This window comes from Sus scrofa, chromosome 4 (genome assembly GCF_054392235.1).
Source record: "Sus scrofa isolate SSC_HxYL_T2T_F1_AM1 chromosome 4, Sscrofa_HxYL_maternal_Yorkshire_Landrace_v2.0, whole genome shotgun sequence".
NCBI lineage: Eukaryota > Metazoa > Chordata > Mammalia > Artiodactyla > Suidae > Sus > Sus scrofa.
The window spans coordinates 37278475-37297300 of NC_139386.1; the positions used below are offsets into that span (position 1 = coordinate 37278475).

At 36.9% G+C, this 18826-nt stretch overlaps 1 protein-coding gene across 33 annotated transcripts in view; it reads right to left on the reverse strand.

The window, feature by feature from the left end:
- VPS13B (vacuolar protein sorting 13 homolog B) overlaps positions 1-18826 on the reverse strand; it is a 729842-nt gene that overhangs the window by 165467 nt on the left and 545549 nt on the right. For 31 of the 33 annotated variants that reach the window (XM_085021978.1, XM_085021986.1, XM_085021974.1 and 28 more), the window contains one exon: positions 6207-6602. In XM_085021978.1, coding sequence (XP_084878104.1) covers positions 6207-6602 — 396 coding nt within the window. The remainder of the gene's footprint in view (positions 1-6206; positions 6603-18826) is intronic. The other 2 variants (XM_085021964.1, XM_085021967.1) reach the window with 1 other exon arrangement.

Here is an 18826-nt window from a genome sequence, read left to right on the forward strand (position 1 = left end):
GATAGCCTACATGGGGAAGGAATCTAAAGAATGGAGATATATGCATATGCATGGCTGATTCACTTTGTTGTACATCTGAAACTAACACAACATTCATTCTAAGTCACCTACACTCCAATAAAACTTATAAAATAAACAAAAAACCCATATAAACCGCTTATCACAGAAAAATGTAAATATCCCAAATGAAATATGTAAAGACTGAATTAACATAATTTAAACAAACAAAAAAAGTGAGCATATAAATATACCTAAACAGCATATATCTACTAGTGAGGTTTTTTTCTTTTTTTTTTTTAATCAAACATTCTTGGAGTTCCTGTCATGGCGCAGTGGTTAATGAATCCGACTAGGAACCATGAGGTTGAGGGTTCGATCCCTGGCCTTGCTCAGTGGGTTAAGGATCTGGCGTTGCCGTGAGCTGTGGTATAGGTCGCAGACGTGGCTTGGATCCCGCGTTGCTATGGCTATGGTGTAGGCCGGCAGCTGTAATTCCGATTAGACCCCTAGCCTGAGAACCTCCACATGCTGTGGGCGCGGCCCTAGAAAAAGACAAAAAAACAAAAAACAAAAAACCATTCTTTATTTTTTACCTCTGTTTTTGAAGGGGTGAAAGAAAGATAATTTCTAAGATAGTAGTGTTAATATTGCTTATTATTATTCCCAATTCTATCTAATCATATGCTGTGATAATAATTACAGCCAGGAGAATCAAACTTGTATGTTGGGATTTCTTCTCCACTATATATGATTTCTAAGGGAGAGGATAAGAAAAATTATTTCGCAAGAGAATTTATAGTTTTTATTTCCCAACATATTAGAGAAAAAAGAGGAACATTACTTTGAAAAAAAAGTAAGAATTTTACTTTTTCCACTGTTTCCCATTCAATATTTAGAGCTTCCCATTCTACCTCTTTTGAATGTCTCAATAGTCTACCATTGAACAGAAAAATATCACTGTTGAGAAAACCCAGTAATCTACAGGTAATTTAAAGTAAAAAAAGAAGGACATGCCAGTTCATCAGTAGCAACTTTGAACCTTGTTACAAAGTAATAGGAGGCAATCTGACCAGGATTAATAGTGGTACTCAGTTCTGGGATGGGGGGGTGTCATGTTTCATGGACTCGAGGCCATCTGTTCTGCCTGCCTCCATTTTACTTCTGCAAAACTATAAACGCACCTCCACCTCAGGGACTATAGAAAGGCATTAGAATTCTTCTGCTTTTCATTATCACAAGATTCAGTAACTCATTTCATTGTCAAGATAATCCCTTTTTACTCTTTCTTTTGCGCTTGCGGGGTATGCCAAAATGACAAATAAAACCCCAGATGTTACAGACCCAATAGGTCTGCACCTTTCCTTGAGTGTTGGGTTTAAGCTACTTGAGACACAGTGTCAAAAATGACAGGACCCTGATGCCCACACCCAATATTCATTAAGGTTTGTTAGTGATTTGTATAGCTGTCTACAAGCTGTGCTTCCACTTCAGTCCTCAGTGGCTGTTTAAAAGTTACGGTTGTCCTTTGGCTTAACTGTCAGAGAATTCATTTCCTATTGTGCAGGCACTGGAAAAAGATGCTATTTCTTACTAAAAGTAACAAAAGTCTTTGGGGTGTTGTAAATGGCTTGCTATTGCAATATATTATTTTAGGTAGTCATATCTAATTTAATGTTTTATTTCCCCTCAGGCTTACGTGCATTTCTGTAGCATCCAACGGCTATGACAACGCCTTAGGAGATTTTCCTCAGGAGATCCAGTTGACTCTGGAATGAAAAGCTGGAGCTCCACTTTCTATCAATTAATGACCTGGTTTTACTTTTTAATACATGAAAAGGAACGTTAGGGTCTTTACATTTTTATTGGTCCTGCATTCAATGAACACAAGAAGAGGAATTCCTGTATGTGAAAAATAAAGTGGTTATGCTTTTTTTCTTTCTACTTTTGTGTATACACAAAGATAAGTACATCTGGATGACAGAGGCTGGGGTAGTGAAAGTTATTTAAACCACAGCTCTTTGACTTCAACTCATTGTTTTCTGCATGGATGAAAAGTCCCCCAAGTTCCTATGGAAAAGAGATTCTTGCAACTTTTCCCCAATTCTGACTAAAATGCCAGCCAAGATGGCCTCACTTAGGTGCTTCCCCCAAAGCTTTGTGCTACCTAACTTGTTCACATCCTATTTCCCTTTTACTTATCTACAAGGAGCTTGCTAATCTAAGTGCTCCTGAGAAACAGCAAGGCAGCCTAAAGCACAGCTATTTCACAGCCTGAATTGTGTACCCTTGTTTGCCGAAATCTAAGAAGGGCCGCCCTAATAGAGCCATAATTTATTCTGACAAGGAGAGCTAAAGCCTGCAGCTCTGTCCCCACCCTGCCTGTGCAAAGTGCAACACTGCTGGTTCAGAATTTATAGCTACATACTTAGAGTTTCTCCAAAACGCCGTACTTCAAACAGCAAAAAGGACTGTGTGGGGGTGGGTGGGGTGGGGAGAGAGGGTTGTTTTTTAAAAAAGAACTTACTATAGAACAGGATGGATTTAATGGATGGCAAAAGAAATAGTACCTGCCTTAAAATGGTTCAGAAAATAAGTTATCATTTTAAACAGGGTTAATTTTGTTATCGATAGCAGAATCATAGAAATTTTTTGCAAGATTATGCACAATCACAGAAGTTCTGGCAATATTATACACCAATTTAAAAAATATAATCATTACATCTACTAACATCAGAACTCTAGGGCCAGAACATAAGTGTTCTAACGGAAATATGAGATACGTTATTGTAAGTCACTGTTACACTTGCATCTGCAGAGTGTAATAAAAAAAAAAAAAAAAAAACCCAAGTCCCATGAAACGCCGGTAGTTTAGGGCTTCAGAATAGTATAGAGGCTAAGAACTCATGAATCTTTTTTTTTTTTAAGTGTAAAATACTTAACCATTTCATTTTGTTTCCAATGATGAAAATATTTCAGCGAATACTCTGTACATATTTTGCTGTAAAAACTGGTAAATGAATATAAAAGCATTTCAAATTTCAATGTATTGACAACATCCTGGGAAGAAAATGAGCTTTCCTCTCTTACTCTTTTATTAGTCCCTTTTCCCATACACGTCCCACAAGCTTATGACGGTTTAGATGATAAAAAACAATCATTAGGCAAACTCAAATATTTTTTGTACTTTTCAGAAGTGTAGAAACATGCCTACGACACATTCCCAATTGTGTTTCTCTAAATATTACTTAGAACATAAGATTCCTCTAGCATTACAAATCTTTTTCAGCTCCTAAATTAAAACTCATCTGGAAAAGACCGTTTTACCCTGTTTATATAACATTGTCACATAAAGAGTGTTAAAAAAAATATTTCACTAAAAATAGCTTGCGTAAGTTAGGGATTAGAGTAGTTTCTGCTGCTATAATTGTTCCTTTGTAGTTTTTTCCATGATGTTTTTGCACAGTGTTTTTGACTATGTTTATTAAAGTCAGCACATCAAAAAGGATCAAAGAGAAAGTGAGTGAGAACCAAAGAAACCCCAAGTGTGTTGTCTCATTGGGGAGTTATGCAGATTCGCATAAACAAGTGCAAATTGTTGAGGTTTTAATGAAAATTTTCTACAATTATTTTATCTTAAGTCATTCTATACAATAACATCTGTAGAGCAGATGGCTATGCTGTACCAAGGCAATGCTCCTTTTTCTTTCTGTTTAATAGTACATCTGAGATGACTACTTTTGTCACTGTGCTCAATTTGGTTGAGCAAATAATTTGAAAAGTGCAGCTGCTGCAGATGGTCACAATAGTTATATAAACTGTAAAATCAAAGACATAGTTAAGTATTTCTGTATTAGATTCAAACTATAAAAATCTGACATTAACTCTATTGAGCTCAAAGATATAAAAAATTTTGGTTGAATAGAATGATGTCATTTGAAAAATACAAAAAAGAAATACGACTAATGGTAGGATTTTTTTTTTTGGTGGGAAATACTTTTTACCCCTTATTAAAACTATATCTTGAACATATATTTGCATATATTTCCTCCAAGCTGTAAAGCATGAAATTTTAAGATATTCAACTATACAATGAAATTAATGTTCAAAGCTCGAATTATATTTTACTTTTAAAAAGTTTTGCTTAGTTAAAAATCAGTTGTTGGAAAATGCGTAGTAATCTTCCAATTACAATTCCCTAGAAATCAACCTATAAAAATAATTAGAACTTACAATCTTCACTTAATTATAATTTGTTATTATTTTGCTGACTTTGTTATCTTTTAAACATTTGAGCATGCCATCACAGTAAGAAGACAGGTAGAGAAAACAGATTTGGTGTTTGTTATATGCTCCCATGATAAAATTGTTTTTATTAATTAGATGGCTAACTTCAAACTTATTTGATTTGCTGATGAAACGAACTGCTTTAGAACATTTGCTGAACACTACACATTAGAGTTGTATAAAGTATATCTTGGTCAAAGCTATAGTTTCTGCTTCTGCATTTAACTAAATGTAAGAGTGTTAACTGTAAAAAGAACAGGGAAAAAACAAGTGACAAAAGCAGAATGAGTTTACGACCTTGTAGACATCAGTAAGAAGATTTTAATTATATTTTAGAGATATTTATGAGAATAGACACTACTAAAAATGGGTAAAATACAAATAGCAAATGAATGAAATAAGAAACAAGGATGAAAAAAGAAAAGGACCTAGAACTGAGTACAGTACATATTAAATTCTTTCACTCTGTTTGAGTGCTAACCTTTCCTTGCTATGATTAAGGTACAAGTGGACAGGCGTAGGAATGGACCCAGTGTTGTCTGGGTTGCAATTTATTTGTGGATAAATCAGACATTGTAGCCTCCAGTGCTTAAAGACTTTCATGTCCCATGGACCTTACATTTTTCATTTCTAACTTCTAAGGCAAAAAAAAAAAAAAAAATACAGTGCTTTTAGCTGGCTTGGTCACAAATAATTTCTGATGAGAAAGAAATAAATCATTTACTTTTTGGCCTAAAATTCATACTTCTTAACTACTAGACTCTTTCTGTGTCTCTTCAACTACTGTGCCCAAGCTGGCTATATGAACTGAGGAACAGTTAGATTCCAGCTGCCACTTCATTACTTTTTAGTAAGCAACTAAATTGCGGCACAGTTTCAGGATTTATTTTATCCCTTGCACTACCCCAGTAGCCCCACTTCTTTCCTGCAAATTAAAGTGGAAAAAAAAAAAATCAAAAAACTTTCCCTTTTGCTACTTTTACTTTCAAAGTTAAATTTCTGGCATCATGCCCTGAACTTTAACAGCAGCAGTTTCTGTGACTGAAAAAGGTTATTTCCCACCTGTACCTTGACTTTTCTCTTCCCCTCCTCATATTCCTCTGCTCACCCTTTTAGATACAGTGTGAAAAAGCACATAACAAAAGAGGAAAATGTAGATGTCACTGCCGGTTAATTTCTCACCTCTCCGCCCTCAAGGACATTCAGTTGCTGGTGACTGGCTCCCCAGGCTCAGCTGGGCACAGAAGCCCAGGCTTTTCTTGCCAGGTGTTGCTGCCTGATAATCCTTGACGGCACTGTCTCTGCAAAGTTGAACCTTGGCTTCTATTACAAGCTGTGTAGCATTCCTGCCACCAGAGCATTCCTGCCACCAGAATTTTTCTTTCTTAAATAAATTGTTACCAGTGACTGCATGCAGGGCATCGGAATCACCTGTAAGGTTTCCTGGAACGCATTCTTCCTGGGCTCCATGCCCAGAGTTTCTGATGCAGTGGGTCAGGCGTAGAGTCTGAGAATTTGCATTTCTAACAAATTTCCAGCTGATGCTGATGCTACTGGTTCTCAGACCACACTTTGAAAGCTATATTCTAATTATTCACAAAACTTGATAAGACTCTCTTCTCCCACTACAGCTCTTTTAGGTTAAAAGCAATTCAGGAATGAACAGTTTTAAAGATATCTATTTGTAGGAGCATGCCTGAAGAGGTGGATAGGATTAGTTTAGTTTAAGGCATTAAAATTACTTAAGCTTAAATGATTTGTTATAACATCTTCCCTGAAATAGAGTAACAAACCAAAAATGTTCCCATTTCCAACAGCCCTTGAAACTTTTAACCTCTACATAATATAAATCTTCAAATTATGCAGTGTCAGATGCTAACAAGTCATCCTGTCATCTCCCTCTTCCCTTTTCTGTGACTTACCAGGTACTTTTTGTGTTGCTTTCACATTAAGGCTTCCACTGAAGGTTGATAAAGATGCTAACAGGCATGGTTTATTAGGATGGGGGACAGTTTCCATGGAGACCACAAGCTGAGTTGTATGAACAGAAATTTTTTGAAAGCAGGAAACAGTTTTCCACACGTTTTCTGTAAATGGAATCTTCTGTGTCCCATCACCATGAACTTTAAGTTTAGACAACTTTCCACGGTAACACCTGGAGGCTGGAAGCTCATCCTTATTCGGCATGGTGTCGGACAGGGCTGAAGTTTCTCTGCAGTGTGCACTTTGTATCTTCTTTAAAAAGTTGTTTATCTGATCCAGCTTGGTAAAACTCACGTTTGCTTTCAAAGGCTTTGATATATCCAAGTGGATGTCTGCTATAGAATTGAAAAAGATAAGAAAATTACTGAAGTTCTCTTACTGAAGAGAAGCCTTCCTTCCCTGTCAAGTTCCTATTAAGTTTCCCAACACACCTGTACTGTGAACTCAGTGCCAGATGTTCTAATTCCTTTACACATTACCTAACTATTCTTTCCACGAATTTACTTGAAGGCACTTACTTACATGCCTACATTCCTGCCTCAATCCACATGACTGTCTGCTCCTGGACAGCGAGGGCCACGCAATGGGCATCTACGTTCACCCTCCCACTCTGAGGCAAAATTGAGCAGCCTTTCCAGTTTGTTACTGGAACTGACATTCTTTCTTCTGAGATAAAAGGACTTCCTTTAGTATCCAGCACAATGTTTGATACAAATCCTAGTATTAATCAGTATCTAACTGATTAATTGAAATAGCCTCCCCTACCACTCTCTGATCAAGTATATGCACAAAACATTTGGTTCCCTTTTGCGATCTTCATTTCCCCCAACATCCTGCATTGATAAAGTTTCAAATACCTCATCCAATGTAACACGGGTAGACTAAGATATATTAAGCTCTATAGTCCATTTTATATGGATAATATACCTGATATTGTCCTTATTTGTCACTTAGTCCCCTGACATTAAACCTTCCTACTCTCAGAGTTCCCGTTGCCGCTCAGTGGGTTAAGAACCTGACTAGTATCCATGAAGATGAGGGTTTGATCCCTGACCTCACTGAGTGGGTTAACGATCTGGCGTTGCTGCGAGCTGCGTGGCTGTGGCATGGGCCAGCACCTGCAACTCCCATTCATCCTCTAGCCTGGGAATTTTGACATGCCGCAGGTGTGGTCATAAAAAGGAAGAAAAAACAAAACTAAATAGTCTCTATTACTTCTGTTCTTGCCTTCTTCTACTTTTATTATCAATAAGACATAGGGTCGTGAAGGCAGAGCTTGGCATACAGCTTTATTCCCAGTGCCTGGCACAGTGTGTCTCTTATATGTATGTATTCAATAAATGGTTGTGTTTGACTAAACCTAACAAGTATTCAATAAATGGTTGTGTTTGACTAAACCTAACAAGTATTCTTTTCATTGGAGCCTGAGGATATAATATAAGACATAATCCCAAATGAAGGTAAGAACAGCAAAATTATCAAGCAGATAGAGTGAATATTTATTGTCTTCACAAAGAGGACATCGTCTCATCTTTCAATGCTGGCACCTTAGGTTTCTTGCTGGCTACCTAGGCTCAAGCTCGCTTTGCTCAGGGTACCATTTCTTTAAGTGTGCCTTTCCTTGTGTTTCTTTAATCAGGCTAAGCAAAACCCTACGAGTCCTGCTTCTAGCCCATTGTCCACTGGAAAGGGTCAGGCACTCAACCCTTCCGCGGTACAAAATCCTAAGACTTTTCTGCAAATATTAAAATGTGCTCTGCTCCCTACATTCTTTTTTCAACAGGGAAAAACATCCTAGTTAAAAGGAAATTTTATTTATTTATTTTTGCTTTTTAGGGCCGTGCCTGGGGCATATGGAAGTCAAATTGGAGCTGCAGCTGCCAGCCTGTGCCACAGCCACAGCAATGCAGAATCAGAACCGCGTCTATGACCTACACCACAGCTCACGGCAACAATGGATACTTAACCCACTGATAGAGGCCAGGGATTGAACCCGTGATTGAACCTGAATCCTCACGGTTACTAGTTGGGTTTGTTACCACTGAGCTACAACGGGAACTCCCTAAAGGAATTTTTTTTTTAAGCATCTTTACTGACATATTAACTTACATATCATACAGATACTTACTTAAAATGTACAATTCAATAGTTCTAAGTATACTCACAAGATTGTGTAACCATTACCACTATCTAATTTCAGAATTTTATCACAACCACCCCAAAAATATAACAAAAATTAAAATTAAAAATCCCCATGCCTCTTGGCAATCACTCCCTATCCATTCCCCATTTCCAGTCTCAGGCAATCCATAAGCCGATTTCTGTCTTTATGGATTTGCCTATTCTGGACATTTTACATGAATACCTGGCCTTTTGTGTCTGTCTTTTTTTTCCAGCCAGAGTTATAAAAGTTTTTAAGATTCATTTGTGTTGAAACATCTATCACCAGTCTGTCATTCATTTTGTGACTGAACAATACTCCATCCTATGGATATACTACATTTCGTTTTTCCATGATCAGTTTCTGGACGTTTGGGTTATTTCCACTTTTGGCTACTATAAATAATGCCGCTATGAACATTCACATGTAAATTTTTATGTGAATATGCTTTCAATTCTTTTAGGTATATACACAGAAGTGGAATTCCTGGGTCATATATGATTAGAGCCATCCTAATGTTCATGGAGTGGTATTCCACTGCGATTTTCATTTGTATTTCCTTAATGATTAGTGATGTTGAACATTCTCCATGGGCTTATTGGCTATGTGTATATATTCTTGGAGAAATGTCTATTTACATCCTTTGCTCATTTTAAAATTGGATTATCTTATATTATTGAATACTGAGTCCTTTATACATTCTGGATACAAGTCCCTCTGAGGTATAAGATCTGCAAATATTTTTTCCCATTCTGTGGACTATCTTTCCAAGTTTTTGATGGTATCATTTGCAGCACAAACATTTTAACTGTGAAGTCCAACAGATACATTATTTTGCTTGTGCTTTTGGTGATATATCAAAAAACCATTGTTGAACCCAAGGTCACAAGATTTACACTTATGATTTCTTTTACAAGTTCTATAGTTTTATCATACATTTAGGTCTATGGCTGCTTTGAAATAAATTTTGTATTTTATATGAAGCAGGGGGGTCCAACTTTTTTTTTCTTTTGCATGGGAAAATTCAGTTATATACCACCACCAATTTTTTTTTGTTGTTTTTTGGTTTTTTTTTTTTTTTTTTTGCTTTTTAGGGTTGCACCTGCTGCATATGGAAGTTCCCAGGCCGGCAGTCAAATTGGAGCTGCAGCTGCTGCCTTATGCCACAGCCACAGCCACAGCAACATGGGATCTGAGCCACGTCTGCACCTACACCACAGCTCATGGCAATGCTGGATCCCTAACCAAATCAGTGAGGCCAGAGATAGAACCTGTGCCCTCATGGATAATAGTTGGGTTCATTTCCACTGAACCACAGTAGGAACTCCAGCCAGCACCATTTTTCAGAAAAGCATTATTTTTTATAATTACATTTAGTTTTTATTTGAGTATAGTTGATTTACAGTATTGTGTCAATTTTTGCTGCACAGCATAGGGACCCAGTCATATACATACAAACATTCTTTTTCTCATACTATCTCCCATCATGTTCTATTCCAAGAGATTGGATATAGTTTCCTGTACTGCACAGTAGGACATCATCAGCAGTTCCCTGTGCTGCACAGTAGTTTACCCACTCTAAATATAAGAGTTTTAAACAGCGGTATTTTCGACTTGTAGAATTTGGGGGTACTCAAAGAGGCTGTGGGCAAAATATTTTATGGAAATTGGATGGTTCAAATGACCCATACATTGTCCTACTCTGCCTCAAATTTTTTAATGTGGGCTTCCCTTTTCTGTGGGTGCATAGAAAATACCAACTTTTACCAAAGCTTAAAAAAAAAAAAAAAAAAAGAACAATCTTAACAGATGATAACAACAACAGAAAAACAAAACCAAACTAAAGCAAAAAGAAGACTCTCAGGTTGAGGCCAGAAACTATCTGTTTTTACTTGGATTCATAACATGAGATTTAGACTAAGGGTCAAAAAATAGACATAGAAACAATTTACTGACCTACTCAGCAAGGTGCCTAAATATCCACCTATACCAACTGCTGAACATAAGGGACCCACCTTCCCTTCACTACAGACTGGCAAAATCTCCATGGGCTGGTACACAGGGGAGCTGCAGACTGCCACCGCAACATTGGTCCTTGTATCTCAGGTATGGCGGTCCCAGTGACACAGGAAAAAAACTATACCTCAGGTTATTTGCCTAATTTGTCCTTTGAGGCAAGTTAATCCTTGAGTCATTTCCTCCAGGAAATCGTTCTTGACCCCTGTGGCTGAGTGAGGTGCCTTATTCATTGCTTCCTGAATATCCTGTGTATTATGTACCTATTTACATTATTTTTATAGTTACTGCTTAGGTAGCTGTCATAGGCCAGCTAACTGTGAGCTCCTGAACAATAAGGATGCTTCTACGTCTTAATATTCAGAGTACCTAAACTACTGTTTGGTCCCTAGTAAATACTAAATGAATATTTAATGATGTAATGAAGGGGAAAAAATGAATGATTTCTTTCTTTCTACTGAATTCCCACAGGCCCATGAAATCAATTCATCCAGAACAGGCTACTACCTTCTCTCACACATGCTATATTCCCTGTCTCAGTTAATGACTCTAATCTACCAACTGGCTCAAACAAACAAACAAAAAGTCTGATTTTTTGACTCATTTTATTCCCTGTTTTCCTGGTCCAAATCCATTCAATAATTAGGTTTTCTCAATTTTATTTCCAAAATATTACTGGAATCCAATCTCCTCTCCAGTACTCCAGCCACTCTCCATTTTTCCCTCCACACCTTTGATACTTACTGTTCAGCTATTATAAAGCCTCCTAAGTGGTTTCTCTGTCTAGACTGAGTCTTGTTAATCCAGTCTCCAGAGTAAGTTCAAAATAATGTTTCAAATGTGATCCTGACTGGCACCCTACAGCTTAAAACTCTTTAATAGTTTTCTTTACCTATGGGATAAAAGACCAAGTGCCTTAGAATGGGGGAAAAAAAAAAAGTCCAGCCTTTTCTTATCTGCAGCCATTGCCCGCCTCAAATATTAAAGTTCCAGAATATATATCAAAGAGTTTATAGAGCCCACTTCCCCTGGCCCATGCTATGTCATACCATTAGGCCTTTGATCATGCTGCTCCTTTGTCTAATGTACACTTTCTTTGCCTAATGCCTAATCTTCAGGATATTGCTAAGCATTTTCTGTAAAAAGTAGTTGCACAAAACTGGCCCTGCCCAAGTATCTTTTTATGAGATTATGTCTCCCACCAATTAAGAAGATTCTTTTTTAAAATTTACAGTTGATTTACAATGTTATGCCAGTTTCTGCTATAAAGCAAAGTGACCCAGTCATTCACATACATTCTCTTTCTTATATTTATTATCTTTTATCACGGTCTATCCCAAGAGAATGGATATAGTTCCCTGTGTAGGATCTCATTGCTTATCCATTCTAAATGTAATAGCTTGCATCTACTAACCCCAAACTCCCTGAGTGCACATTTTCACTTTTAATACTTAGCACTGTGCCTCAGACTCAGCATGAAGCACATGTTTGGTTACTTCATACTGGAGCACCCCCAAACATTCTAATCTGTTCTGCTGTGGTCATAATTCTAAAGACGACCCCCTTCCCCCAAGATTTCTCTCCCCTGACTATTCAATCAAACACTAATCTAGGTACTGCTGCGCTGTGAAGGAATTTTTATAGTTGTGATAAAAATTCCAGGTAAATTGAATTTAAGATACAGAGATTATGTGGTAGGTCTGACGAACATTTTAAAAAGTACATGAAGGAGGCAGAAGGGGAAGTAAGAGAGATTTGAAATGTGAGAGGAACTCTATGATATGTCATTGCTGCTTTGAGGATGATAGGGGTCATGTGAAAAGAAAGAGGTTCCCTAGAGCTGAGGAAAGGAAGCACTGGCCAACCGTAATAAGGAATTACGGTCCTACAACCACAGGAACTGAATTATGCAAACAAATGGAATGAGTTTGGAAGTGGATTCTTCTCTGGAGCCTCTTAATTAGAGCCCAGTCCAACCGGCAGCTTGATAATGGCCTTGTGAGATTCTGAGCAGAGAAAACCCACCTGGACTTCTGATCTATCTAGAGCCTTGTGAGATAATAAATTTGTATTGCTATAAACCACTACATTTGTGGTAATTTGTTATGCATTAATAGAAAGCTAACACAAATTCCACATATATATATTTACCTACATGATACTTCCAGTTTCTAATGTGATCATAATTGAAGCTTCAAGGCCTAGGAAGGTTTGCCTCAGCTTGTTTTACCTTTCCCCCCAAAGTAAAAACATCTAAAATACCTTGCTCTTCACTGTGTTAGTTGCCAATTCCCTCTCTTTAAAAAATATTATTTCAAGGTTCCAGGAAAAATGGAACCTGTTTTTCCCACTTTATGCAGCCATATTATCTAGAGAGATTATAGCTATAAAACCTACACAGAGCAGTCATTTGAGGACTGTGAAAAGCAAATGGCAACTGGTAGACTGGGGAAGATGACTAGACTTCAAAATACCACCAAAATGGTAGTGAGTTTCTCCCTTTTCTTGCTGTACCCCAAAGCCTGGGACAGCCCAAAACCTGGAGGTGGGCATCAAATGGGAGTAGAGGGAGTGGTAGGAGAAACCCTTTATTTCTGGCTTCAGGAACAGAAAGGGAATTCCTGATGCTCACAGGGACTAAGAAAATTCCTCATTTTTTCCTTCATATTCTTGTACCATAGAAAATAGGAGACAACACTCCTAAATTCATTTTATGAAGCCATAATTACTGACATCAAGACCAGATAAAAACAGTGAAAGAAAGCTATAGACCAGTATCTCTTAAAAACAGAAATATGAAAATCCTCAAAAAAATTAAAAACAAACCAGCAATGTATGAAACATAATATACCACAAAAAAGAGTGACTACCAGGTTGGTTCAATATTAGAACTCGTGGACTTGGAGAACAGACTTGTGGTTGCCAAGTGGGGAGCCAGAGGGAGTGGGATGGAGTCTGGGGTTAACAGATGCAAACTATTGCATTTAAAGTGGATAAGCAATGAGATCCTGCTGTATAGCACAAGGAACTATATCCAGTCATTTGTGATGGAACATGATGGAGGATAAAGTGAGAAAAAGAATATATATATATCTGTTCATATATATACGACTGAGTCACCTTTCTCTACAGTAGAAATTGACAGAATACTGTAAATAGACTATAATGGAAAAAAATAAAAATTCATAAAATTAAAAAAAGAAAAGAAAAATCAGTCAAAGTAATGATATTACCAGTTTCTAAAACAAAAAAACATGACAATATCAACTGATGATGAAAAAGCTTTTGAAAAACTCCATATCCATTTACGGTAAGAACTCTTAGCAAACTGTCAATAGATATGAACTTCCTTAACTCGATAAGGAAGGATTGAATGTTTACCCCTAAGGTCAGAAACAAGTCAACAATATTGATTTTCATACCCAATATAATACTAGAGATCCCACCAGTGCAATAAGGCAAGAAATAAAAGGCATGAGGATTGGAAAGGAAGAAATAAAATGATGTCTACTCACAGATGACATGATTGTCCATGTAGAGCACTCCATAAAATCTACAGAAAAGCCCCTAGAATAACTAAGTGGATTTGGCAAGATTTTAGAGTACAAGACCACCCCACAAAAATAAGCTGAGTTTCTATAAACTAGCAATGTGCAGTAGGAATAAACAAATTTAAACAAAAAAATATTTACACATAGCTCCAAATAAGATACTTAAGTATAAATTAATAAAACTCATACAGAATCTGAATGTTAAAAAATTATTAAATATCTAATTTCATGAATTACTGAAAGACTCAAAATAGTAAAAATGTAAATTTTCTCCCATCTAGGTTTAAGACAATTCCAATCAAAATTCCAGTGGTATTTATTGTATATATAGAAAAGCTGATTCTAAAATGCATACAGGAAAGCAATGGAATTAGAATAGATAGCCAAACCACTTTTTTTTGAGATTCCCTCCTTTTTTTTTATTTAATGGTTTTTTTTTTTTTGAAATAGAAGAATAATATTGGAGGACGTACACTAGCTAATTTTATGACTTACTATGAAGCTACTGTGATTAGGAAAGTATAATTTTGGAGAGGTGATATACATGTATATCAGTGAAAGAGAACAGAGAATCCAGATTAGAGAGTACAACCAAATACTGTGAAATGATTTTCTTAAAAAGTTAAGGGCAGTTCAATGAAGAAAGTATAGTCTTATCAACAAATAGTTAGACATCCTCATGCCAAAAAAAGAAAAGTCCTTTTGAATTCAACTTTATATCTTATCCAAAATTAACTCAAAATGAATCATGGATCTAAATATAAAATTATAGAACAGTTTTAATTAGATTTTTACAGAGGAGAAAATCTATGAGTTCAGAAGTTAGGCAGAGTTCTTATTATACACAGTATCAAAAAAGCATGATTCATTAAAAAAATTTACTAATTGGACTTCATAACTAAAATGCTTTGCTCTGTAAAAAGTACGATTAAAAGAATGAAAAGGCAAGCTATGCACTGAGAGAAAATACATGCAATTTTGCAAATCACGTATCTGCCAAAAGACTAGTATCCAGAATATACAAAAAAAAAAAAAAAAATTCAAAATTCCACAAGAAGAAACAAAAAGGCTAACTTTAAAATGGGCAGAAGACTTGACTAGATACTTCACCAAAAGGATATATGAATAGTAGATAAGCACACATAAAGACAAATGACATTAGTCATTAGAAGAGTGCATTTTTCAATTGTGTTGTTGGCTTTTTTGCTGTTGAGTTGTATAAGTTGTTTGTCTATTTTAGAGACCTGAAAAGACATTTCTCCAAGGAAGATATACAGATGGCCAACAAGCACATGAAAATATGCTCAACATCCCTGATTATTAGAGAAATGCAAATCAAAACTGCCATGAGACACCACCTCGCACCAGTCAGAATGGCCATCATTAATAAGTCCACAATTAACAAATGCTGGAGGGGGTGTGGAGAAAAGGGATCTCTCCTGCACTGTTGGTGGGAATGTAAGCTGGTACAACCACTATGGAGAACAGTATGGAGGTACCTTAGAAAACTATACATAGAACTACTATATATGACCCAGCAATCCCACTCTTGGGATATATGATCCGGGCAAAACTTTCCTTGAAAAAGACACATGCACCCGCGTGTTCACTGCAGCACTCTTCACAACAGCCAAGACATGGAAACAACCCATCAACAGATGACTGGATTAGGAAGATGTGGTATATATACACAATGGAATACTACTCAGCCATAAAAAAGAACAAAATAATGCCATTTGCAACAACATGGATGGATGGAACTAGAGACTCTCATACTGAGTGAAGTAAGTCAGAATGAGAAAGACAAATACCATATGATATCACTTATATCTGGAATCTAACATAAGGCACAAATGAACCTTTCCACAGAAAAGAAAACCATGGATTTGGAGAATAGACTTGTGGTTGCCAAGGGGGAGGGGGAGGGAGTGGGATGGATTGGGAATTTGGGGTTAAGAGATGCAAACCTTTGAAATGGATTAGCAATGAGATCCTGCTGTATAACACTGGGAACTATGTCTAGTTAGTCATTTATGATGGAGCTTGATACTGTGAGAAAAAAGAATGCATACATGTATGTGTAACTGGGTCACCATGCTGTACAGTAGAAAAAAAATGTATTGGGGAAGTAACAGTTGATTACAATTAAAAAAATGATTTAAAAAAGAGTGCAAATAAAACCTTGCTGTTGGAAATGTCAAACAATACAGGCAATCTGAAAACATTTTAGTTTCCCACCAAGCCCACACCTACATATTTATCATAGAGGAATGAAACTTGTGATCACTCAACAAATTATGCACAAATGTTTAAAGTAGCACTATTGATAATCACCAAAACTGGAAACAACTTATGTGTCCTTCAATGGGTGAATTTTTAGACTGTGGTATATCTACATAATGGAACACTATTCGGCAATAAAAAGGAATGGACTACATGCAACCACTTGACTGAATCTCAAGGGCAGTATGTGAATAAAAGAAAATGTTACATGTTTTATGAACATCTGAAAATGTTACATGTTTTATGATCTCATTAGTGTGACATTTTCAAAAAGGCAAAACAAATAAACAAAAACTCTAAAGTGACAGAGAGCAGTAGCTATCAGAGATTAGCTAAGTTTAGGGTCAGGAATACCATGAGAGTTTTTTAAGATGGCAGAACTGTTCTGTAACTGACTGTAGTGGTGGTTATAGGAATCCATAACATGTTAAAATTCATAGAATTGTACACCAAAGAGGGACAATTTTATTGCAGATTAATTAAAAAAAATAATTTCAATGACTTTATCATATGCATGACAGGACAGTTTTTCCCACCCCATTTATTTTTTACCCTCCTATGTGTTTCTCAAAAAACTGAAGGGCTGGAATGTGCTCTTATGTGTAGGGGAAGCCCACTTTAGGCCTAAGTGCTAACCAACTCTATACTGGGTCAGTTCTTCAGGTTTACTTTCCTCTCTCCATGGCCTCTCCACAAAGGTAGTAGAATATTTATCTAATATCTTGAATGGTGAGATCAGGGTGGCCTTTCTGTAGAAGGTGAAGATGATGGAATGCTACTCCTAAAAGTTAGAGAAGCTACAGGACAATTCTTTTTTTTTTTTTTTTTTTTGCCATTTCTCAGCCACTCCCATGGCATATGGAGGTTCCCAGGTTAGGGGTCGAATTGGAGCTGTAGCCACCGGCCTACGCCAGAGCCACAGCAACGCAGGATCTGACCCGTGTCTGCAACCTACACCACAGCTCACGGCAGCGCCGGATCCTTAACCCACTGAGCAAGACCAGGAATTGAACCTGCAACCTCGTGGTTCCTAGTTGGATTCATTAACCACTGAGCCACGACAGGAACTCCTACAGGACAATTCTTGATCTAAAAAATTTTAAAAGAAGTCTCTTTTTTATAAGCAGAAGTGCTGCTAATTCGGAAAAAAGAAAGGTGTACTAAAAACCTGATCATATTGATGAATTTCAACTATGAATCTGTTTGGGTTACATTATCCACCTCATTCTACCAAATATAACTTCTTTGAACAGTCTCAAATCAGAAAGATCTATTTACCAAAACAACATCAAAAGCAGTCTTTATTCAGTGCAGGTCTAGTAGCTCAAAATGGAGATGATGGGAGTTCCTGTCGTGGCTCAGGGGAAAGGAATCTGACCAGTATCCATGAGGATAGAGGTTAAATCCCTGGGTTAAGGATCCAGTGTTGCCATGAGCAGCGGCATAGGTCACAGACGTGGCTTTGATCTGGTGTTGCTGTGGCTGTGGCGCAGGCCAGTGGCTACAGCTTTGATTCAACCCCTAGCCTGGGAACCTCCATATGCCTCGGATTTGGCCCTAAAAAGACAAAAACAAACAAACAAAAACAAAAAAAGCAAAACAGAAAAAAAACAAAATGGAAATAGCAAGTATATAATTACTTACAGTTGCCTGTCATTCTATCTTTAAGTCATGAATCTCTATTAGGCCACTAGCCATATATATATTATATATAACAATTAGCAGGGACTCAAAAAATTTAGGATTAAGAAAATTTGAAACAATTAATGGATCTTCCCCTCTCATATACTTGTCTCCAAAATGTCAGTGTGATTTTAAACTTTAATAACTTAAAAATAAATGTTACAGAATAATTCAAAAAACCATTTTTAAAGTTTAATTATTTAAATTTCTTATACGTTTCTTTTGCTTCAAGACTTTTTAATGTGAACTTTTTGTGGGCTGGTTTCTGAGGGATTCTTTCTTTAGAACAGAAGATTGGTAAGGAGGGCTTACTTATATGGACACTTTGGTCCTGTGAGGTCAGATCAAAACTTAATTCTTTGAGTGATCTTAAACCTAGGAGTACAAATGCAGTCTCTCAGTCACAGAATAGCTGATAAAAGTTTTTTGAAAGTTCAAAAATCTACTAGACAGGTGTTATGTTAACTTTTTATAAGAAACAAGTTGATAGTAAAACATTAATTTACCTTTTAAATGGTTTCTGTATGTTTGTTTGCATACAGTGCAACCTCTGTGCACAGTACCCTTCACTAGACAGCAAAGTCCCTCACTCCCACCCCTCTACATCCAGACTGCTGAGCCACATTCCTGGCAAAATACAGCCTGTCATATGTATAAACAGAGGAGTTGGGGCAGTCCCATTTGGGCAAGTTAGACATTACTTGGGCCCAAGAAGCAGTGCTGAAATGGGGGTATGCTGCAATACTAGGTATTCCTTTCAAAGCACCATGTTCACCAAGAGATAGGCAGCATGCACCAGGATGAGAAGCACCACAAATGCCATAGAACCCAGCATCCTTTATTGCTGGTTAAAGTCCATCAGCAT